Here is a 25,141-nt window from a genome sequence, read left to right as displayed (position 1 = left end):
GGTGCAACATAGACAAACGCCGTTTTGGTCATCTGACTCGTCTTGATGAGCACTCGGGAGAGCAGTACCCAAGATAGAGCTGATGCTGAACCCTGGCAGTACCTAGTGGAACTCAGGTTTGGTGCAACATAGACACACGCCGTTTTGGTCATCCGACTCGTCTTGATGAGCACTTGGGAGAGCAGTACCCAAGATTGAGCTGATGCTGAACCCTGGCAGTACCTAATGGAACTCAGGTTTGGTGCAACATAGACAAACGCCGTTTTGGTCATCCGACTCGTCTTGATGAGCACTTGGGAGAGCAGTGCCCAAGATAGAGCTGATGCTAAACCCTGGCAGTACCTAATGGAACTCAGGTCTGGTGCAACATAGACAAACGCCGTTTTGGTCATCCGACTCGTCTTGATGAGCACTTGGGAGAGCAGTACCCAAGATAGAGCTGATGCTGAACCCTGGCAGTACCTAGTGGAACTCAGGTTTGGTGCAACATAGACAAACGCCGTTTTAGTCATCCGACTCGTCAAGATGAGCACTTGGGAGAGCAGTACCCAAGATAGAGCTAATGCTGAACCCTGGCAGTACCTAATGGAACTCAGGTTTGGTGCAACATAGACAAACGCCGTTTTGGTCATCCGACTCGTCTTGATGAGCACTTGGGAGAGCAGTACCCAAGATAGAGCTGATGCTGAACCCTGGCAGTACCTAATGGACCTCAGGTTTGGTGCAACATAGACAAACGCCGTTTTGGTCATCCGACTCGTCTTGATGAGCACTTGGGAGAGCAGTATCCAAGATAGAGCTGATGCTGAACCCTGGCAGTACCTAATGGAACTCAGGTTTGGTGCAACATAAACAAACGCCGGTTTGGTCATCCGACTCGTCTTGATGAGCACTTGGGAGAGCAGTACCCAAGATAGAGCTAATGCTGAACCCTGGCAGTACCTAATGGAACTCAGGTTTGGTGCAACATAGACAAACGCCGTTTTGGTCATCCGACTCGTCTTGATGAGCACTTGGGAGAGCAGTACCCAAGATAGAGCTGATGCTGAACCCTGGCAGTACCTAGTGGAACTCAGGTTTGGTGCAACATAGACACACGCCGTTTTGGTCATCCGACTCGTTTTGATGAGCACTTGGGAGAGCAGTACCCAAGATTGAGCTGATGCTGAACCCTGGCAGTACCTAATGGAACTCAGGTTTGGTGCAACATAGACAAACGCCGTTTTGGTCATCCGACTCGTCTTGATGAGCACTTGGGAGAGCAGTACCCAAGATAGAGCTGATGCTGAACCCTGGCAGTACCTAGTGGAACTCAGGTTTGGTGCAACATAGACAAACGCCGTTTTAGTCATCCGACTCGTCTTGATGAGCACTTGGGAGAGCAGTACCCAAGATAGAGCTGATGCTGAACCCTGGCAGTACCTAATGGAACTCAGGTTTGGTGCAACATAGACAAACGCCGTTTTGGTCATCCGACTCGTCTTGATGAGCACTTGGGAGAGCAGTACCCAAGATAGAGCTGATGCTGAACCCTGGCAGTACTTAATGGACCTCAGGTTTGGTGCAACATAGACAAACGCCGTTTTGGTCATCCGACTCGTCTTGATGAGCACTTGGGAGAGCAGTATCCAAGATAGAGCTGATGCTGAACCCTGGCAGTACCTAATGGAACTCAGGTTTGGTGCAACATAAACAAACGCCGGTTTGGTCATCCGACTCGTCTTGATGAGCACTTGGGAGAGCAGTACCCAAGATAGAGCTGATGCTGAACCCTGGCAGTACCTAATGGAACTCAGGTTTGGTGCAACATAGACAAACGCCGTTTTGGTCATCCGACTCGTCTTGATGAGCACTTGGGAGAGCAGTACCCAAGATAGAGCTGATGCTGAACCCTGGCAGTACCTAGTGGAACTCAGGTTTGGTGCAACATAGACACACGCCGTTTTGGTCATCCGACTCGTCTTGATGAGCACTTGGGAGAGCAGTACCCAAGATTGAGCTGATGCTGAACCCTGGCAGTACCTAATGGAACTCAGGTTTGGTGCAACATAGACAAACGCCGTTTTGGTCATCCGACTCGTCTTGATGAGCACTTGGGAGAGCAGTGCCCAAAATAGAGCTGATGCTAAACACTGGCAGTACCTAATGGAACTCAGGTCTGGTGCAACATAAACAAACGCCGTTTTGGTCATCCGACTCGTCTTGATGAGCACTTGGGAGAGCAGTACCCAAGATAGAGCTGATGCTGAACCCTGGCAGTACCTAGTAGAACTCAGGTTTGATGCAACATAGACACATGCCGTTTTGGTCATCCTACTCGTCTTGATGAGCACTTGGGAGAGCAGTACCCAAGATAGAGCTGATGCTGAACCCTGGCAGTACCTAATGGAACTCAGGTTTGGTGCAACATAGACAAACGCCGTTTTGGTCATCCATCGCATCTTGACGAGCACTTGGGAGAGCAGTACCCAAGATAGAGCTGATGCTGAACCCTGGCAGTACCCGCAGGTTCAAGATGTCACGGATGACCTAAATAGCGTGGGCCTATGTTGCACCAAACCTGAGTTCCACTAGGTATAGCCAGGGTTCAGCATCAGCTCTATCTTGGGTACTGCTCTCCCAAGTGCTCATCAAGACGAGTCGGATGACCAAAACGGCGTTTGTCTATGTTGCACCAAACCTGAGGTCCATTAGGTACTGCCAGGGTTCAGCATCAGCTCTATCTTGGGTACTGCTCTCCCAAGTGCTCATCAAGACAAGTCGGATGACCAAAACGACGTGTGTCTATGTTGCACCAAACCTGAGTTCCACTAGGTACTGCCAGGGTTCAGCATCAGCTCTATCTTGGGTACTGCTCTCCCAAGTGCTCATCAAGACGAGTCGGATGACCAAAACGGCGTGTTTCTATGTTGCACCAAACCTGAGTTCCACTAGGTACAGCCAGCTGTACAGCATCAGCTCTATCTTGGGTACTGCTCTCCCAAGTGCTCATCAAGACAAGTCGGATGACCAAAACGGCGTGTGTCTATGTTGCACCAAACCTGAGTTCCACTAGGTACAGCCAGGGTTCAGCATTAGCTCTATCTTGGGTACTGCTCTCCCAAGTGCTCATTAAGACGAGTCGGATGACCAAAACGGCGTTTGTCTATGTTGCACCAAACCTGAGTTCCACTAAGTACAGCCAGGGTTCAGCATCAGCTCTATCTTGGGTACTGCTCTCCCAAGTGCTCATCAAGACGAGTCGGATGACCAAAACGGCATGTGTCTATGTTGCACCAAACCTGAGCTCCACTAGGTACAGCCAGGGTTCAGCATCAGCTCTATCTTGGGTACTGGTCTCCCAAGTGCTCATCAAGACGAGTCGGATGACCAAAACGGCGTTTGTCTATGTTGCACCGAACCTGTGTTCCATTAGGTACTGCCAGGGTTCAGCATCAGCTCTATCTTGGGTACTGCTCTCCCAAGTGCTCATCAAGTCGAGTCGGATGACCAAAACGGCGTTTGTCTATGTTGCACCAAACCTGAGTTCCACTAGGTACAGCCAAGGTTCAGCATCAGCTCCATTTTGGGTACTGCTCTCCCAAGTGCTCATTGTGACGAGTCGAATAGCCTAAACGGCGTGTGTCTATGTTGCACCAAACCTGAGTTCCACTAGGTACAGCCAGGGTTCAGCATCAGCTCTATCTTGGGTACTGCTCTCCTAAGTGCTCATCAAGACAAGTCGGATGACCAAAACGGCGGGTGTCTATGTTGCACCAAACCTGAGTTCCACTAGGTACAGCCAGGGTTCAGCATCAGCTCTATCTTGGGTACTGCTCTCCCAAGTGCTCATCAAGACGAGTCGGATGACCAAAACGGCGTTTGTCTATGTTGCACCAAATCTGAGTTCCATTAGGTACTGCCAGGGTTCAGCATCAGCTCTATCTTGGGTACTGCTCTCCCAAGTGCTCACCAAGACGAGTCGGATGACCAAAACGGCGTTTGTCTATGTTGCACCAAACCTGAGTTCCACTAGGTACAGCCAAGGTTCAGCATCAGCTCCATCTTGGGTACTGCTCTCCCAAGTGCTCATTGTGACGAGTCGAATAGCCTAAACGGCGTGTGTCTATGTTGCACCAAACCTGAGTTCCACTAGGTACAGCCAGGGTTCAGCATCAGCTCTATCTTGGGTACTGCTCTCCTAAGTGCTCACCAAGACGAGTCGGATGACCAAAACGGCGTTTGTCTATGTTGCACCAAACCTGAGTTCCATTAGGTACTGCCAGGGTTCAGCATCAGCTCTACCTTGGGTACTGCTCTCCAAGTGCTCATCAAGACGAGTCGGATGACCAAAACGGCGTTTGTCTATGTTGCACCAAACCTGAGTTCCATTAGGTACTGCCAGGGTTCAGCATGAGCTCTATCTTGGGTACTGCTCTCCCAAGTGCTCACCAAGACGAGTCGGATGACTAAAACGGCGTTTGTCTATGTTGCACCAAACCTGAGTTCCACTAGGTACAGCCAAGGTTCAGCATCAGCTCCATCTTGGGTACTGCTCTCCCAAGTGCTCATCAAGACGAGTCGGATGACCAAAACGGCGTGTTTCTATGTTGCACCAAACCTGAGTTCCACTAGGTACAGCCAGCTGTACAGCATCAGCTCTATCTTGGGTACTGCTCTCCCAAGTGCTCATCAAGACAAGTCGGATGACCAAAACGGCGTGTGTCTATGTTGCACCAAACCTGAGTTCCACTAGGTACAGCCAGGGTTCAGCATTAGCTCTATCTTGGGTACTGCTCTCCCAAGTGCTCATTAAGACGAGTCGGATGACCAAAACGGCGTTTGTCTATGTTGCACCAAACCTGAGTTCCACTAAGTACAGCCAGGGTTCAGCATCAGCTCTATCTTGGGTACTGCTCTCCCAAGTGCTCATCAAGACGAGTCGGATGACCAAAACGGCATGTGTCTATGTTGCACCAAACCTGAGCTCCACTAGGTACAGCCAGGGTTCAGCATCAGCTCTATCTTGGGTACTGGTCTCCCAAGTGCTCATCAAGACGAGTCGGATGACCAAAACGGCGTTTGTCTATGTTGCACCGAACCTGTGTTCCATTAGGTACTGCCAGGGTTCAGCATCAGCTCTATCTTGGGTACTGCTCTCCCAAGTGCTCATCAAGTCGAGTCGGATGACCAAAACGGCGTTTGTCTATGTTGCACCAAACCTGAGTTCCACTAGGTACAGCCAAGGTTCAGCATCAGCTCCATTTTGGGTACTGCTCTCCCAAGTGCTCATTGTGACGAGTCGAATAGCCTAAACGGCGTGTGTCTATGTTGCACCAAACCTGAGTTCCACTAGGTACAGCCAGGGTTCAGCATCAGCTCTATCTTGGGTACTGCTCTCCTAAGTGCTCATCAAGACAAGTCGGATGACCAAAACGGCGGGTGTCTATGTTGCACCAAACCTGAGTTCCACTAGGTACAGCCAGGGTTCAGCATCAGCTCTATCTTGGGTACTGCTCTCCCAAGTGCTCATCAAGACGAGTCGGATGACCAAAACGGCGTTTGTCTATGTTGCACCAAATCTGAGTTCCATTAGGTACTGCCAGGGTTCAGCATCAGCTCTATCTTGGGTACTGCTCTCCCAAGTGCTCACCAAGACGAGTCGGATGACCAAAACGGCGTTTGTCTATGTTGCACCAAACCTGAGTTCCACTAGGTACAGCCAAGGTTCAGCATCAGCTCCATCTTGGGTACTGCTCTCCCAAGTGCTCATTGTGACGAGTCGAATAGCCTAAACGGCGTGTGTCTATGTTGCACCAAACCTGAGTTCCACTAGGTACAGCCAGGGTTCAGCATCAGCTCTATCTTGGGTACTGCTCTCCTAAGTGCTCACCAAGACGAGTCGGATGACCAAAACGGCGTTTGTCTATGTTGCACCAAACCTGAGTTCCATTAGGTACTGCCAGGGTTCAGCATCAGCTCTACCTTGGGTACTGCTCTCCAAGTGCTCATCAAGACGAGTCGGATGACCAAAACGGCGTTTGTCTATGTTGCACCAAACCTGAGTTCCATTAGGTACTGCCAGGGTTCAGCATGAGCTCTATCTTGGGTACTGCTCTCCCAAGTGCTCACCAAGACGAGTCGGATGACTAAAACGGCGTTTGTCTATGTTGCACCAAACCTGAGTTCCACTAGGTACAGCCAAGGTTCAGCATCAGCTCCATCTTGGGTACTGCTCTCCCAAGTGCTCATTGTGACGAGTCGAATAGCCTAAACGGCGTGTGTCTATGTTGCACCAAACCTGAGTTCCACTAGGTACAGCCAGGGTTCAGCATCAGCTCCATCTTGGGTACTGCTCTCCCAAGTGCTCATTGTGACGAGTCGAATAGCCTAAACGGCGTGTGTGTATGTTGCACCAAACCTGAATTCCACTAGGTACACCCAGGGTTCAGCATCAGCTCTATCTTGGGTACTGGTCTCCCAAGTGCTCATCAAGACGAGTCGGATGACCAAACGGCGTGTTTCTATGTTGCACCAAACCTGAGGTCCACTAGCTAGATAAAAATTACGGGCGCCTTTATAAAATTACGATATATTTTTGTTAATTGATAATTATCAATAATATTTTTAATTGTCATTAAAAATTGATTTAATTTTTAATGGTTTGTGAAGCATTAACCATTAATTCTTTTTAATTTTTAATGGTTCGAAATAAATTAATATTAATGCAAATTGATGTTAATGCGAATTGACAATTAATTTTCCTTCAATGGTTAATGGTTAATTCGAATTAACCTTTTCAATGGTTAATTTTTAATGGTAATTGGGATTAACGTTCGGCCAACACTGGTCCCTACTGCTATCTTTAGCTGCATAATGTTCTAAGCTAATGTAGAATATATAACCACCAATATACAAATCCACGCGTACGAAGTCGCGGGCAGCAGCTAGTATTTAATAATTATATATTTTCACGAAAGTTGTTGACACTGTATACATTAAATTTCTTCTAGATCATGTTGCAATGTCAAAAAACATCTATGCCCTTTGACCTTCCCACCCTCTATCACCCGTCGCCATGACAACCGGCATGTACCCAGTTCTACCTACACGAGTAGTCCGCTCAGAGATCACTTACACGAGATGGAGCATTATAAAACTGCTTTCCACAATTTGCTGCCCCCTAATGAGTGATGTGCCATCGGAAAGTTTCCAAAACTGCGAAAGCACACGGTATAAATTCGGTAACCTCTCATAACTTGTGAACGAACATTTTCGTCTCATAAATGGGTCCAAAACTATGGTTATGTTTGCAAAATGACGGGCGTTTTTCCGATTGATTGATCCTTACCTTATTAATATGGTACAAACAAAGCAATGTAAATTTTATACGATATTCGTAATAATGAAAACAAAATATGTATTTACTTTCATGAAATTTGATCTCTGCCCCACCTATACAGTGCCGGCCCGAGCCCTTGATCAGGGTAGAGCCACAGAATAAATAATAGTACTAAGTACAGAAGAGTCACTCTCTAACAAAACGCGTCTGTTACGATCAGCACAGATATGGCCGCTAGGTGGCGACAGCGCCACGCGCCGCTTAAGGATTTCCCAAAATTGGGGCCGAACGGATGTACTTTTAGCTACCTGTAGCAAAGCGACGAAATCGCGGAGTGAGACACGCCTGGTAGAGCGAAATCGGGTTTTGGCGCCCTTTGTTTACTCCCCTCGCGCCTTTTAAAACTTTTTTTTTTCTCATTTGCTATTTTGGCGCCCCCCTTGCCATCCGGCGCCTAGAGCGGCCGCTCCACTCGCTCTACCCTAGATCCAACCCTGCACCTATAGTTCGTTTTTGTTAGCATTAGAAAGAAGGTAAGCGATCTTGACATGTCTTTTTATTAAAAATCACCATTGAAAAATAAATCACAGCAAATATGTTAGAATTATATACGATCTTTTACATTCTTTTGCTTTCATAAGTAATAAAAACTAATTTTATAAAACGTTTTTCACAATTTTTAAATAAAAAGACACGACAAGATTGTCTTCTTTCTAATGCTAAAAAAACGAACTATAGTGGCAGAGTAAACGATTGATTGTGCCTGCATCTTTGACGTCTACTGTACACAACTTTAATTATCGATGTATATTTCGCATGTGTGCGTGCATTATAAAACTTCGCCCATCTCCATCGCTCTTATGCGGGGGGGCGAGTTGTGCGAGTGGGATGGTGGATGGCGTTTCGAATTTCAAACATCAGACGTCCAGCCTCCGTACCCTGCATTCCCTTTTCGTGTTTAAACCTAGACATTTTTCTAAACCATATAAGTTTGGCCTCGAGACCCGTTTCAACCACTTGTGATTGGAAATAATGCTTATACTGGTTTTGAGATGAACGCTTGCCCGCGAGCGGTGCGCGTTTGGAATGAGTTTCTGGGGGTGCACCTGTATGGTGTAGTTGAACAAGGCTTACAGAAGGTCAGGTCTTGAAAGTACATAGTCTGTGTATAGTAAGTTTAAGTACATAAGTTGTTAGTACATAGCTAGCTGGCGTGGTTGCACGGAGTGGATTAACGAAAAATAGTATGAACAACGCTAAAAGGCGCGGACGCGTGCGGCTGCTCTTATCTCCAATAGGGTATTTGACAATTTTTTATGACTGGTATCAGTCGATCAGGTCTTACCATCCATCACCCATTGTCTTAAACTTCTTAAAGCAATACAAAAGTCACAAATGATGATCAAATGTCAGGCACCCCGCACTGGCGAACCGCTTCTAAGAAAATAGCAATACATCGTGACGTCACCATGTAACGTTAGAACCCGTTTCGATCTATGGAAATCAAGAAAATTGAGATTTTGTCGGTGAAATATTGCGTTTATGTATATTGTTGCTATACAATATTTTTTTCAATAAAATGTAAGGAATCGAGTGGTAACATTATTTTTTTCCTAATTGGAATTTGAAAAAAAAAAGTTTTTGAAACTTTAAGGTCTTGTATTTTTTTATTATTCCCATATATTTTTTAAGTTTCCAATGTATTGTGATAAATTACTCATTTTCTATTGATTTAGCTAGATTTAGTTATAAAATTCAACATGTGTCAACAACCCTATTGCACCCAGATGAGTGCACGTGCACCCACGCCAACTAGCGGACGCGCGTATAGTCTGCTCCATTTCCATATCAGCCTACATAAGCATGAAAAATGAAAACACCTTCCATTCCATTGCATTTTACATCTTGATTTACAAAATGTATTATTCAAATTTTCATTTTTGTTGGCAATTTCTTGTGTTTGATTTGTGGACGAAGCGGACCTACTGACCACAAATGCGTGCATCAATATTTCACAATCAATGCATTCTAGGATCGCGCGGGTACCGGCCACCCATACAGCTCACGGTACCCGAACGGTGTGGCCGTCCCGCCGGTTTAAAAAAATATAATTCCATTTTCGAAATTTGAATTTTCTATCTGTGGTTCCGCGTTTTATGTTTGCGTTGTATGACGGTGCGTTTGGTTCACTGGCACTTTTTTTATCTGTGGTGTTTTACGAAAGAGATTTTGATTTGGTGTAATTGAACTTAAAGTTTAATTTATTAAATTCAATAATGGTTGTTACCGCATTCAAAATTTACAATAGTCACAAGTTTGTAAAAATCGCGCATTAAAACAAGAGTGTAAATGTAATTTGGAATAGCGTTTTCAGAGTTTGATGAGAGATTTTTAATACACTTAAAAAAATACTAAAGTACTTAAAAGTGTAAGTAAACAACGATATGGGTTTACCTCCGATATCCCGCCCAGTCCATTACTTGGCATTGAAGGTGAGTCGCAAATATAATCAGTAGGTAATAGTTATTTACGATACAAGTGCGGAAAAGAGGAAATTCGATACGAGTGGCGATAAATTAAAACACGACTGAAGGGAGTGTTTTAAATCGACACGAGTTGCGAATTACCTATTCGCACGTGTATCGTACAAAGTTTTACAGTACATATGGCACTTACTTTCGACATACGCACGGAAAGTGCTCATTCCCGCACTAGTTCGGGAAAGTAGCACCATATGTACTGTAAATTTAATTTACGTTTAGACCCCAAAAGTTGAAACGCTGGTTCAAATCAAGCCATTTATCGGGTTTTAACTTTCCACCGCTCAGAGGGCCAACCGCGAACACCGAATGGCCATCCGACTATCTTTCTCTTTTACTCCAATTAAGGCGTAATTAGAGTGACAGACAAAGATGCCCCAATCTGCGAACTCCGGTGTTCGCGGTAGGCCCCCGACTTCGATTTATGAATGCGTAAATGTCTCGCACAAACGAGATCGATAGAGGTTACCTAGCACCCTATACACCCTAGATTGTTACTGAACTCATTGAACATTGTTGACGTTCGTTCCAACTCACTGAACTGGTGGATTTAAATTTTGCGAAAAGGAAGCCATCACGTATATGAACTTCGCATGAGTGCGAAAGAGTCAGACTACAAATGAGTAAACGTGACCATTTTTGAGTTTGACGACGGCCGCGGACGGCCAAGAGCGTATCACCGTAATTTTCAATTTGAAAAATATACACAAATTCGGAAGAAAACTATTTGATAAAGTAATACAATGAGGATAGTGTCTTGTATTGTACCGGAATGCAGTGTCACGGGGCCAAATAAACCTAGCAAATACTCATTTCAGAGGAATTATGATATTCCGAGCGAAATTTTCTTAACGATATTTTGTCAAATTAACAGCATAAAAAGTGTAAGAAGCCGGTTTATACAGTTAATTATAAGTTTTTCTTCCTTTGTGTGCTAATATTTTATCACATTACTCAATAATTTAAAATATTTTCTGTAAAAACATAAACTGTTACTTTACGCTAGGGCTTGACAAAATGTTCATATGACAGTATCGATAACTTGTCGGTATATTAATAGCTATGTAATTATTTCTTCACAAGACATCATTAAGATATTAACCTTTATAACCGACTTCAAATAATAACGACTGTTATACCTTTTTGAAGGTGCACATGTTTAGCGGTAAATTTTAACTTCACTTTCCAACACAGTAAGAGTTAGACTAAGATGAGTCTGTAACGATTTTGATAGCACACGCAGTGCAAGTGTTATTTATACGTCATAATGTCGTAGAGTTTTAACGTTTAAAATAACAAATTTGAAAAAGTAGTTGATAAAGCAATCAAACACCGACAGATTATTAATACGAGTATGTTGTAACATGACATCACTATTTTTGATCTCACATAGACAATTTACGCACACACACTTGCATTTCGGTTTTGGTCGCACTTTTGAAGATTGACAGTTGTGCTTGTCTATTCTATGTATCATGGTACCGTACCATGATAGTAAACATCGCGTATCGCGTACAATTTGTGTTATGCAGTAGGTATATTTTTCTTTATTATCACATCGAGTTTGAGATTTGTGTGTTTAACTTTTATACATACACTAGCGACCCGCCCCGGCTTCGCACGTAATTATATATAAACCTTCCTCTTGAATCACTCTGTCTACTAAAAAAAAACCGCATCAAAATCCGTTGCGTAGTTTTAAAGATCTAAGCATATAGACAGACAGACAGCGGGAAGCGACTTTGTTTTATACTATGTAGTGATGATATAATCACACCTATTTCCCGGAGGGGTAGGCAGAGACGAATTTCCACTTCCGTTTTATCTTTTTTAGAAATATAATAGTTATTTACGATACAAGTGCGGAAAAGAGGAAATTCGAAACGAGTGGCGATAAATTAAAACACGACCAAGGGAGTGTTTTAAATCGACACGAGTTGCGAATTACCTATTCGCACGTACAACGTTTTACAATACATATGGCCCTTTAAACTTTTGACATACACACGAAAAGTGCTATTTTACGCACTAGTGCGGGAAAATAGGGCCATATGTAATGTAAATAAGTTTTTTGTCAGAAAAATTCATGTTACGAGAGTATTTAGAGTAAATGTTTTTATTGGTACAATCATCTCAAACTACATTCTAAGAGTTCCTAGGCCATACAATTTGACAAAGATCGAATACATTTCTAACCATCTTTATATTTTTCTAGCGCTCCGAGTCCCCGCCGCCAGTGGAAGAGTGCCCCACGAACGCCGAGCCCACAGAGGCGCCCGAGTGGGTCCCCGGCGGCGACGAGACCATCGCCACCGAGGCGCCGCCCGCGCCCCGAGACGACGCGCGCAGCCCGCTCAAACGGTACTATAATACTATTACAATACCCTCCTAAGGCCCAGCCATACAATCTATACATCCAAATTTTAACCTTAACAGTAGGAAATAGAGTTGATTTTGCGTTGTTTGAAAATTGAACGGAACAAAGCAAACGCGACTCTGTTCCAATTGAACATGGTTTAAATTCCATCGAACTGAATAGGTAGTATAGGTAGGACCTCGGGCCTTAGGAGGTTACAGTGGTCCCGTAAACAATAGAAGAGAACAGTACCCCACGGCCGAGCTCACTGAAGCGCCCGATATCCTATATTTTTTTTTAGTTTAGTTTAGTTTCTTTATTGGTAAAAATATTCTACAGGTCACACTATTAAATATTGTATAAGTATAAGTAAATAACGTAAAAGAAACTAGTATAAGTAACGAAACTGGGTCTTGCAACACACGGTCGTGATTTACTGTATGTTTAAATTTATACAGTGAACTTTTTTCATTTTATTGTGTAATTTTTTTTTTATTAAAGTGCGACAAAAATTACGCCCGTACATATTTAGCGAACGCGTCTTTCGCGCAATACACACACGCTGCAAGTCGTACTACGAATGATCCTTTCGCAAATGGGTCTTGAAAGGCGCGCCAGCGGCGAATTCCCCTGAACATAAACAATAAATTTATGTCCCCAACGGACTTTTCGTTCCAAATAATGTTACATCTTTTTGAACACTCTTCCTTCACACCCAGGCTTCTGAAGAACACCCCGACCAAGAACAGCCTGTCCGGCACCAAGAAGAAGCCGCGACCCGCGATCGAGAGTCCCGTGCCCGTCGCCGAGAACAACGAGTGCGCGTCGGACGGGTGAGTGTACACACTGAGCGAACGCGCGCTTACGGCATGGCGGCCATAGTGTCTGTGCGGAAATAGAAGACTCGTGGAATGTATGCGGCTCCCTTACATTCCACGACTCTTCTATTTCCGCACAGACTAACAAATTTGCACGCTCGACGCATAGATCAGTCAAATCTAGGATATTGCTAGTTAAAACCCGTGGATTATAACACAAACGTATACCTAGAGTGAGTAATGGTAGCTGATTCTGATGTTTCAATTTGTTATGGTTAGGATGTTATCGTGATCTTGTATTAACACTACTCACAGTACACTCAAGAGCACCAAGAAGCGACATCTAGACATCTAATGACACGACTTCCAGTGATCCCAGTGCGTTTCGCCAATCACTGTGAACTATCGTCAAGGTCGTATTAAAACAAGATCTAAACCAAAACTAATTCTTAAATAAGAATCGGTATCGTGGACTACAATCAATATCTAGGACCAAAAAGTGGAGCCGAAAAACAAGCCAAACTACAGTTTGTAACTTGATTTCATTACTGAATGAATGAAGTGCTTACTCGTAAGAGGGGAGTGCATTTTAAAAATGGTTGATCTCTAACATCGCTCTGCTGCTATCGGAGAAGGCTGGTAAAAGCGTAGATGGCACTCTCGTCGATGGTACTGCCTTTTGTAGGGATTTTGACAATGCCTTAATTAAACAATACATTAGTTGCCTTCCTCATTATAGCAATTTCATTTTTTTACGATAACTAGGGAACTGTAGAACTTACTGACCCTTTCTTGCACTTAAATGAAAGGTAATTAAATTTGCTACATCTTTATTCACGCAATATACCTCATAGCATGAGCGGTTGTGCCGATATTTGTCCTGAAATATAGGAAAAACTAAAAATTTAATTCTAAGGAAAAAAATACCCTTTTTTAAAGTTCCATATCTCATGAACTATTTGACATACGGTGCTGTAAATGGGCTTAAATTGTTCCAAATTTAATGTTCTTTCAACATTACATAGCAAGCTTTGACCAAAAACCCATAGTTTTATAAATAAAAGTGCAAAAACTGAAAAAAGTCCGAAATTTTTGCAGTTTTTTGCAAATTACGAAGGGAGCACAACTTTTTTTTGCTTGCAAAACATAGTGTCACATTCCTCCAAGGACTCCAAAAAACATACACAAAAATATAGAACTACATCACGCAATGTTTTTTTATTGTAAGATTTGACTGATCTAGCAACGCTGTACGTACAGTCAGCAGCAGAAGTTGCTAAGCGGGCGAAGTGTTCAAAATTACCTTGACGCGCTCTTATTCTCTTAGCAATAAAGTTGCGTCAAGATAATTTTGAACACCTCGCCCGTTTAGCAACTATTGCTGCTGACTGTATGCCCCGGCCGTAGCCTAAAGCCGCGTATTCACTATAAAAATTTTGTTTAGAAACACGGTTTCAGAAACAGAAATCTACGCGTTTTTGAAATAGAAACAGTTGCGATGAAACACTATTGTTTATCGCCATGTTCATTGTATGAAACGTTCCACACTATGTGAGCTGAAACATTGTTTCTGTAAACATCTGCATAGTGTTTCCGAAATAGTGTATCCCAATCATTGTTTATAGTGAGTACGCGGCTTAAGGCCCTTATGGCCTGTCCAGACGAAACGTGTGAGACGAGCGACTCTAGAGTGCGGCGCGTTGCACGGGTTTTACGCGAGAGAGTATCTAGAGAGGGTATCGGGGTTAACCTTTTGGACGCCAATGACCGATATATCCGCACCGTAGGTTCAACGCCAAAGACCGATTAATCGATCACAGACCACAGAGCAACATCGACCTACGTGCATATACATAAAGTTCAACTTCAGTTTTGACACTTCAATGATGTGGCATCTTAGTGACAGCGTTTGTGTTTGACACGGCGTGGAAAAGGTTAAAAGTATCTCGGGAACGCGCGATCGCTTCGTCTGGACAAGCTATAAGGAGTTATAGTCAGGAGACAATTTCTTCTTATGCCGAAGCACATCGTAGTAAAAATTAATGATATCTCAGTTTGTAACCTAGTATTTTTGATAGATTTTCACTGCTAGTTTCACGTATAATGTACGATTCCCACCGACCGGCTGGAGTCGTGCTGCGCTGGAGTGCATTTTTAATTAGCCTACATTATGTATGGCAGAAGCGGTGGCGTCCGTCCGGAGCCGGTCGCGTCCGCGAGGAGACGATCGGCTTGCGGCCGTACCGATGTGAAATGCGCGCCGGTTCCGCCCGTTCGGTTGGAATCGTACTTAGTAGTAGAACACTATTTTCGCATAATAGTAATTTGATAATTTTTAGACGTTCCAATATTTTGCTCCCTTGAGATTAGTTTACATTTTGCGCACTCGCTTCGGTCGTGTACGAAACCGACGACAAATTACCAGACATTCCTTTGTTCTTGTACAGTCAAAGATTTTAATTTCGGACCCATTTTGTACCTCGTCACAGTGACAATAGTATGAGGTCTCTAGCGACTTTCATATTGATTGTCACTGTGACAATTGGCACGAAATGGGCCATAAATTAAAATCTTCGACCGTACAGTCACCACACGGGATTGTTATGCCATTTAGGGTTCTTGCTAAATTGGAAATTCTATAGCGTAAGTATTGAACAGCCAATTCAGCTAGGACCCTGAAACAGGTTGTACTGTTTTAATTTAAACTATGTAATGTAGAATATATGTACAGATATAGTGCATAATTAGTTTCCATCGTATTTTCACGGAAACGTACGAACGTGTCTTGCTATTTCAGCCAGTCTCGTTACAAAAACGGCCAAGTGCGAGTCGGCCTCGCGTTCCAAGGGTTCCGTACAATAAGTCCGACTCACGCTGGACTGCACATTTCTAATAAGTTTTCCTGTCATCTATTAGGTAAAGAACTATTTTGTGTATTTTTTTCTAAATTTTCGACCTAGTAGTTCCGGAAATAAAGGTGGAGGGGATGGTATAGAGGAGATGGAGGCATGGAGGGTTCCGTTTTTTTCCTTTTGAGGTACGAAACCTTATAAAGTACTGAGGTTGACTGAAGTAGCATGACAAATACGAACGTTTCCGAGATAAAACGATGGAAAACAATTATGCACTACATCTGTACGTAATATAAAGCTACGAAGAGAAACATATTAGATCACAACTGGTTACTGGTTCCGTTCCCTGCCGAAGCGCACGCTGCACCGGCTTCTTTTGTTTATGTTAATTATGTTTTGTTTATACCCAGCGAGCCCCTAATAGATTTCGACAGCGACCTGTACCACAGCGTGCTGGCTATGCCCGAATCTGCTAAAGAATCTGGTAAGTACTCATTCAAATATCGTGAAACGGTCCATTTCACTCATCAAAATCATCATAATCATTTTTCCTTTTTTTCATTTGAATTTTTTCATTTCTGCTCTAGCCAAAATGCCAAATATGGTAATCTCCATAATAATAATAGTGGGACAGTGACATTAGCGTTTCGTTCGCTACGGAGCGTAAACGATTGGCATCTTGGCTACGCACCATTGCCCATTGAAAACGACTTTTATATTTTCATGAAATTCTATTTTGGCTGATACGGCTACCTAAACAAATAGACAGAATGTTATGATACCCACTAATTCAACCGAACAGATCCTATTTTATTTTATATTAATTTTTGATATGATTTTTTTTTGGGATTGGATTAATTCTTATCTACCTAATTTTTTTAGTTCTTGTTTTATTCCAATTTATAATACACATTTATAATAACTTGGAGAGTTGTAATTGAAGAATGTCTTTTTAAAAAGGGCTTATTTTTGTATGGTTATCATAGAGAAATAAGATCTTTTGAAAAGAAACTCCTCAATTATGTATCCCACAAACTTAGAGCGCTAGATTAAACCACTTAATTTTTTAATTGAGGTCTTTATTGCACTTTTATTACGTTCAATTTTATTTCACCCCTCTTTTCCCCCTCCACCAAGGCTGGAACTGTAAAACGACCGGCGTCAAATGCCCCTCATGCCACCGGTTCTTCGCCAACCGGTACAACCTGAAGGTGCACATCCGGGACAAGCACGACACGCGCGAGGGCACGCTCCAGTGCGAGATATGCAACAAGCGCATGCGCAACCCGAGTTGTCTACGCGTTCATATGTACCACCATCGCAAGCAGGCCGCGTACCTCGCGCAACTCCAGCCTGAGAACCAGTGAGTAATATGAGCTGTCACCTCAAGTACCACAAGGTGTACCTCGCGCCTCTGTAGGAGAACAATCCAGTTGTCTGCGCGTTGATGTGTTGATACGTCCACCATCATCATGGTTGGTCCATCGCAAGCAGGCTGCGTACCTCGCGCAACTTCAGCCTGAGAACTAGTGAGTAATATGAGCTATGAGCTGTCACGTGTACCTCGAGAACATCGCACAGCTGTGAGTAGAACTATCCGAGTAGTCCACGCGTTCATAAGTACCACCATCGCCAGCAGGCTGCGTACCTCGCGCAACTCCGGCCTGACAACCAGTGAGTAATATGAGTTATATGAGCTGTCACGTGTACCTCGAGAACATCGCACAGCTGTGAGTAGAACTATCCGAGTAGTCCACGCGTTCATAAGTACCACCATCGCCAGCAGGCTGCGTACCTCGCGCAACTCCGGCCTGACAACCAGTGAGTAATATGAGTTATATGAGCTGTCACGTGTACCTCGAGAACATCGCACAGCTGTGAGTAGAACTATCCGAGCAGTCCACGCGTTCTTATGTACCACCATCGCAAGCAGGCTGCGCACCTCGCGCAACTCCGGACTCAGAACCAGTGAGTAATATGAGTTATATGAGCTGTCACGTGTACCTCGAGAACATCGCACAGCTGTGAGTAGAACTATCCGAGTAGTCCACGCGTTCATATGTACCACCATCGCAAGCAGGCTGCGTACCTCGCGCAACTCCGGCCTGAGAACCAGTGAGTAATATGAGCTGTCACGTGTTCAGTCAGCTGCAGAGAAAAGGACTTCTCCATAGAAGTTTACGCAGGGGCGGTACCTTTTCTACCACCATCGCAAGCAGGCTGCGCATGTCTGAAAACCACTGAGCAACATGATTTGTATGGTATGTACATATGTCTCGGCGGCCGATCTTAAAATCAGGCAGATCATGAGATTCCTAGGCATATCGAGAAAATCATTTTCCTGAGTCGACGGCGCCTATTTCTGGACAACCCTATTTATGCCCTTCGGGCATCCGAAGCAACCTCACGAACCTATCCTATCTTTTTGGTTGAATGTGACTACCGTCAAAACATTACACAGGAACTTTACGATCGGCCTGATTTTGCTACCTGCCGCCGACAAATGTACCTCGCCCAACACCTCACTCCCTTACACACTCACGAGTCTCGCGAGTTAGGGCTCATTTAGACGGTGCGAGAACTCGCATGCGAGTTTCATTACATTGCTTCATTTGATCGGTCGGCTGAAATGACGTCACCTCAATGGTCCGCAGTGTAACTAAAATGCGATAAATCCACCTCGTTCTAGTTAGTTTGTTTACTCCTTGAGTTCAGCGAACCCGATGTCGCGTCCGAAATGACCATCAAATTCAATATAGAGTTGAAACCTGGTTTTACGACTAGCAATGGACCTCCAGGAACTAAAGTGTGAAACAGACCGACTCGCACTCGCACTTAAAGGTATATTTCGCATGTTTTCTTGCATTACCATTGAGTATTTCTAGACATTATAACCTTTTTAGCTATAATTAAGTCATTAAAGTAGTAAACTAGTATAATTAATATATCTTGAAGACCGGCAACGCACTTAAACCCCCTCTGGTGTTGCAGGTCATCACTTACCGCCAAATGGTAAGCGATTACCGACACCGATCTGCCTGCTCGTTTGCCTCCTATATCATAAAAAAGAAAAAAACTGACATAAGTTCTGAATTCCTTTGGCACTTGTTACAGCGTACCGAACGTCGATGACAAGGTCTGGCGCGCCGAGGGGCCCTACGGACCAGTAGACTACAAGTTCAATCCTGACGCGTAAGTATTGGTCTATAATAATCACTTTAATAACTTAATTATACTACTGATTCTGTGAGCTGGGATAAACCGCGAAAATCGAACTCCGCAGATTGCGGGCATTTTTCTCTGTCACTCTAATTACACCTTCATTGGAGTAAGGGCTGATTTAAACGGCGCGCGAACTTGCATGCGATTTTAGTTACATTGCGGACTGTTGGTTACGTCCAATTCAACCGACCGATCAAAACCCGCAATGTAATGAAACCCGCATGCGAGTTCTCGCATCGTCTAAATGAGCCGTAAAGAGAAAGATCCCCGCAATTTGCGAAAAACGGTTTTCGCGGTAGCCCCTCTGTAAACCTCGCGACATATTTAATTTTTTTTTAAACTTAACCTACGCAGAATTTCCTTTCTTTGTTGCGAATTTTAAAATAAACATCTGTGCTAAGCATTTGCGGCTAGCTTATACGTATACGCGACTCCTCGTTTTGATTGCTTTTAATTTGTTCTCGTATCTGTTAGATTGTAGTTCAATAATTATACACCCCAGGCCAAAAGTATGGAAACAAAAGTTATTTTTCTTAATTTTTAATATTTCCATTATTATTATTGTGTATTGGTAACGCAAAAATTACTTTAGACAGTTTTATCTAATACCTTTTCCGAGATCCCCGAAATATATATATATATTTCGGGGATCTCGGAAACGGCTCTAACGATTTCGATGAAATTTACTATATCGGGGTTTTTGGGGGCGAAAAATCGATCTAGCTAGGTCTTATCTCTGGGGAAACGCGCATTTTCGAGATTTTATATGTTTTCCGAGCGAAGCTCGGTCACCCCGATATTAAGATTAAAACAGCACCCAATTAAAACATCCTAATATATGCGAAAAAAATATAAATTTGAGAGAACATACAAATCAACCTTCTTAATTGTCTTTCTAACGAAAGGTTGAAATAACAGTTTTATTAAAGAAAATTATAAGTAAATTACTTTTAAAATGTTCTGTTATCATTTTACTCTTAATACATTTTTTATGTGAAAATTACAGTTTTTTTATTGTCATATAAGTTTGTTTCCATACTTTTGGCCTGGGGTGTAAGTTAAGGCGATCCACACAGACAATGTGTGCAAGTACCTTAGTTTAATACATACATTAAAACCTCCCATCAAAAACATTACATGTAAAAAGATGCATATTAATATTGCAATGAAAACAACCTTCGTAAGAACCGAACCCCATCATCTGTCATATTTGCAATTTCTGTTGAACTCCACTTTATAACAAGATTAGCGTTCGTAAACGACATAATGCTATAATGCTATATTGTTATAATGCTTATTTAGTTTAATATTATTAAAATCCAAGAAATACTGTTATAGTAACTTATAAATTACAATATAACATAATTTACCTTACCTATAGTTCATTTTTTTAGCATTAGAAAGAAGGATAGCGATCTTGACATATCTTTTAATTGAAAAACGCTTTTTAAAAATCAGTAACTTATATTTATGAGAGCAGAAGAATATAAATGATCGTATTAGATTCATAATTGTTACATACTTGCCGTGACTTATTTTTAAAACGTGTTTTTCAATTAAAAGACACATCATGATTGTTTACCTTTTTCCTAATGCTAAAAAAACGAACTATAATATAATTTAAGCCCTGGCAAACGCGCCAAAGGCTCTGTGGGTCTGTGTCTGTGCATAGCGAATAATAATTTCATTAGCGTCCACGACGTCCACGGGAAACGAGGCACTTACCATGCATTATGTCTTTGCCTCGTCTCGTCTCATACAAGTGGCCTTATAACTTTATTATTCTACATCTATTACGGTCGTAACAAAATTATGTAACACCTAAGAGCGCCTGTAAAATCCTAACACGGAACACTTCCACTGACGACCGACCCGAGCCCCATTTTCCTCTCTGGATATTAACATTGTTGTAAATATTTAGACACAATTTAATTATGGAATAATTTATTTATTACATACACACAACCATTGTTACAAGCTAGGTATCCTAATTCGACAGTATAGAATTTTACACACAAGAGAAAATAAAAATACGTAGGGTCTGTAGGGAGAGGTGGTTCCTCGTGACTCTATTGAAAAACTGAAAGAGTTGTCATTTGTCAGTTTTCTCACTTACTACAGAAAAAAGTGACCAGGCTTTCTTGATAATGATTCCAGGGCTGGATTGCATAAAGCCGGATTGAATATAAAGTACAAGCTTTTTACATACAACATCACTATTAATATTAGCTTGTATTTTATTATGCAATAGGCCCCAGGGGCCCGTTTCTCAAAAGCTTGTAACTTGTAATGCAAGCGCACGGAAGAAAGAAAGAGCGCGCCGCGCTCTAAGGGGAAACGGCATGTTCCTGGATTAGTATGGGAACCTATGTCGCCAACACGCTGTCACAAAAATTGGGCATATTTTCTTATTTCGAAAGAGATTATGAACCCTCACCCATCACAATAATTTGAACCTTACAGTAAAGAAAATTATGTCGAAATTGCACTAAGATTTTTATTTATTGTAAATAGTCATTTATGCTCTATCCCTTTTACACTTGCATGGCTTTTCCAAGAGTGAATGCGGTAGGATAAAATATTCGACTATGACGTTGACACATGCGATAGGGATGTGCATGATTCGGTGTGATATCGATGAACGCTTATTATAATTAGTTTAAGTACACGTAAACTACTCAGTTTTTTATACATATGTATACTATATTTTCTGGCGAAGATTAGGTTACCTACTTACTTTTTAATAAAAAGCGGAAAACTACTTACTAGATCTAGTTCAAACCAATTTTCGGTGGAAGTTTGCATGGTAATGTACATCATATATTATTTTTAGTTTTATCATTCTCTTATTTTAGAAGTTACAGTTAATGATAATACATAACAAACAAACGTTAACTATCAAACATGCATGTAAGCGTCTAATCTCCTTAGTATCGGGAAATTACCATACCGACCTAGTCTGAAATGCACAATCAATAATTTAACCATTTATCTAAATGATCTCTTATATACATAATGATTTAATAAGAAGGGTATCAATTACCCTACTTTCGGGAAATTACCCTATTCATGTTACTGGTCACACTCCTGTTTTGCAGTTTGATAATTTATAAACAACAAATTATCGTGATTTTACGTACTAATTGATAAACTTAAGTATGAAAAGTTATTCCGTGACTTTTTTTCTTTCGATCGGTACAATTCTAGCAGGATTTAACTACGCATGCCGGCATATTTTATATTTTTCTTCGACATGTTTACTTCAATGACGTTTCGATTCGTCTGACGGCAAACTGGTGGATGTGGGCTGTCAATGTGTGTGTGTCACGCGTAAATACTATGAAACTGGTGGATGTTGGAATCACAGTTGTGTTGTAAGCGAAACTCTGTCCGTAATATTATAGGTCCCTGGTAAGAACATATTTTGTACATAATATAAAATGTGCATAAGCGACGACTTTTTCGATATGATCATCTACCTAGCTAGAGAAAAAACAAAAATAAATTATCAAGAACATGTATGAACCTAAACAAAACGAACTGTGTATTTATACAAACATCGACATCGATAACTTTTTTGATATGGTCCTCGCACTGTGGCCGAATAGCGCACCCGTACGTGACTTTTACGCTAAGTAGATATCAACCTTATCTTATTTACATAAATTTCATTTTTGTACTAAACAATCCAAAAATCCTTACGGAAACCGAAAATGTAAAAAATATTGAGATATTACATGAAATAATACTTACCGATGATATGAAATGCCTCCATGTCTAATATTTTTGTCCGGCTAGTGTTTTTACACTGCAAAATGGAGCAGCACGGCATATTTGTAATTATTTGTAATTTTAACTGGAATCGTTTTCACATCTGACATTTCATAAGCGCCATACTGAACTGACAACGACTGACAGTAGCCTGTGCTGAAAGTGAGATCAGCTAATCATAATGCTGCCACACCACTGACTTAATAATTCTATATCAATGTGCCACACGCTATACACCTACGTTTCGCTTCTATTACTTCTTTGTTTTGTGTGCAAGCGGATGTCACTTTTTGACAGTTTTTGTTAGAAAGGGACTTCCACTTGTATTATAAGTTACAACTTACAAGCTTTTGAGAAACGGGCCCCAGGACTAAAACTACACGTGTTTCAAGAAAAAACGGGATAGTCGTATATTGTTTTCTTTCGTTTTGATCATGGTCTCACTTTACCACCTTTTCTAACAATTCAAAATGGTTGTCAAACCATTATAATATCGTGGCAGCCAAGTTGGTGTTCAACTAACAAGTATGGAATAAATTATGTATGTTTATGGTATTTTGATATTTAAAACGTGTTTTTGAATTAGATGCGCAGCGTGTGTTTTGCGAATGTAGCCTTAATTTTAAAATAGCTTTTGCGAATTCTGATTGGGAATGTATTTTTCAATTTATAACTGATGATGAGTAACTGATTTCAGAAGTGACTTGTATTATTAACACATATATACATTACTAGCGACCCGACCCGGCTTCGCACGGGTTAACAAATTATACATAAATCTTCCCCTTGAATCACTCTATCTATTAAAAAAAACCGCATCAAAATCCGTTGCGTAGTTTTAAAGATCTAAGCATACAGACAGACAGACAGACAGCGGGAAGCGACTTTGTTTTATACTGTGTAGTGATTAGGACATTGAAGGGTTTATTTGAAGTCGATATATTTTGCGTTACTACAAGATTAATTATGAAAACACTTGGCAACAAAAGTAGCTTCTGAGCGAAGTATTTAAAATAACGTAAGTTAATCAAGTCAAAAACAATTATAATTTAATAATTTGCCTTTCGATCAACACGGAAGGGATGCGGCATTCAACTGATCTAGCGCGGGTAATAAAACTAGTTGCGCTCGGATTTTTAACTAGACCGAGTCCAGACGCGCGAGTGAACACAGCAGCAGAAAAAATGCCTAATTGCTCGGTTTTTTGTTGTAAAAAGAGGTCGGGGACATCAAATTTACAAAAAGAAGGTGTTACATTTCACATGTAATATTTTTTTACATGCCATACGTTTAATTACATTTAAACACAATTATTATATTTTAGTCTCGTGTAATTGCTGGATTTATCGATTTTGCTCGCCCAGTGCAAATTGCGGATCGGTCGAGCGACAAATCCGACTTCTCATCTCTCAGAAAACAATAAAATTCTTTGACGAAAATGTGCTAGTGTGCGTGTTGTGACACTTGTGATGCGTCCGTACACAAAAACAGATCGAGGTGTGCAAGATTTGTCTGTGTAGGGTGTCATTTTCTATGTATTTGTGTCGTCATTACAGATTGGATTTTGTATGTAAGTGTGTGAGAAGTGCGACTGTGTGCACGTTCCCCCCCGCGAAAAATGGCAGAATGATTTGAATGTCAAGATATCGCTTGGGCCTATCCCTTCCGACGTGTCGGAAGCCCGTGTTGATCGAAGAATTTGCCTGTTCGGTAAGCGATAAAGGCTAGTTTACATCTACACGAGTACTCAATAGTTTTAAATGTATGACGTGTAAAATGTACCGTAAGTCTGTATTTCTGCATTTATCAGCAATTAAAATATAAACACTCTCATTCCAGATTCCAATCCGCAATGCCGCTGCCGGCCGCCGAGGCGCCGGCCAAACCGGAGACCGACGCGGAAACCGCATGATGCCGGTGGGACGAGCTGGCCACGCCCGACCAGCTGTACCGCGTCTTCACGCAGCAGAGCCGGTGGGTGCGCAGCGTGTTCACCATCAGAGGTTAGGGGGCGACGCCCCTTCAGGGGGCAATGTCAATTTAGGGGACAATGTCCCTTTAGGGGGCGATGCCCCTTTCGGGGGACACCACGTAAAAAACGGTTAACAACCATTTGTATCTTTAGACAGCTCATACAAGTGCACACATCAAGGGTTTAGGGTTATTTGACGCCGACGGTTATCAGATGTAGTGATTAATTATTTTCCAACGTATTTTCACGGAAACGTACGCACCTGTCTTACTATTTCGGTCAGTCTCGG

The 25,141-nt window shown here is 42.2% G+C and overlaps 1 protein-coding gene across 1 annotated transcript in view; it reads left to right on the top strand.

The window, feature by feature from the left end:
• Positions 1-24,904, top strand: part of LOC134660959 (protein bric-a-brac 2-like) — a 39,643-nt gene extending 14,739 nt beyond the window's left edge. The window contains exons 4-9 of the mRNA XM_063516848.1: positions 12,077-12,222; positions 12,937-13,050; positions 16,298-16,371; positions 17,025-17,250; positions 19,002-19,079; positions 24,720-24,904. Of these exons, the coding sequence (XP_063372918.1) occupies positions 12,077-12,222; positions 12,937-13,050; positions 16,298-16,371; positions 17,025-17,250; positions 19,002-19,079; positions 24,720-24,792 (711 nt within the window). The 3' untranslated portion in view covers positions 24,793-24,904. The remainder of the gene's footprint in view (positions 1-12,076; positions 12,223-12,936; positions 13,051-16,297; positions 16,372-17,024; positions 17,251-19,001; positions 19,080-24,719) is intronic.
• The last annotated feature ends 237 nt before the right edge of the window (positions 24,905-25,141 follow it).

This window comes from Cydia amplana, chromosome Z, assembly GCF_948474715.1.
Source record: "Cydia amplana chromosome Z, ilCydAmpl1.1, whole genome shotgun sequence".
NCBI lineage: Eukaryota > Metazoa > Arthropoda > Insecta > Lepidoptera > Tortricidae > Cydia > Cydia amplana.
Note: the sequence above shows the minus strand (reverse complement) of the source record. Positions and strands in the feature narration are given on the sequence as shown.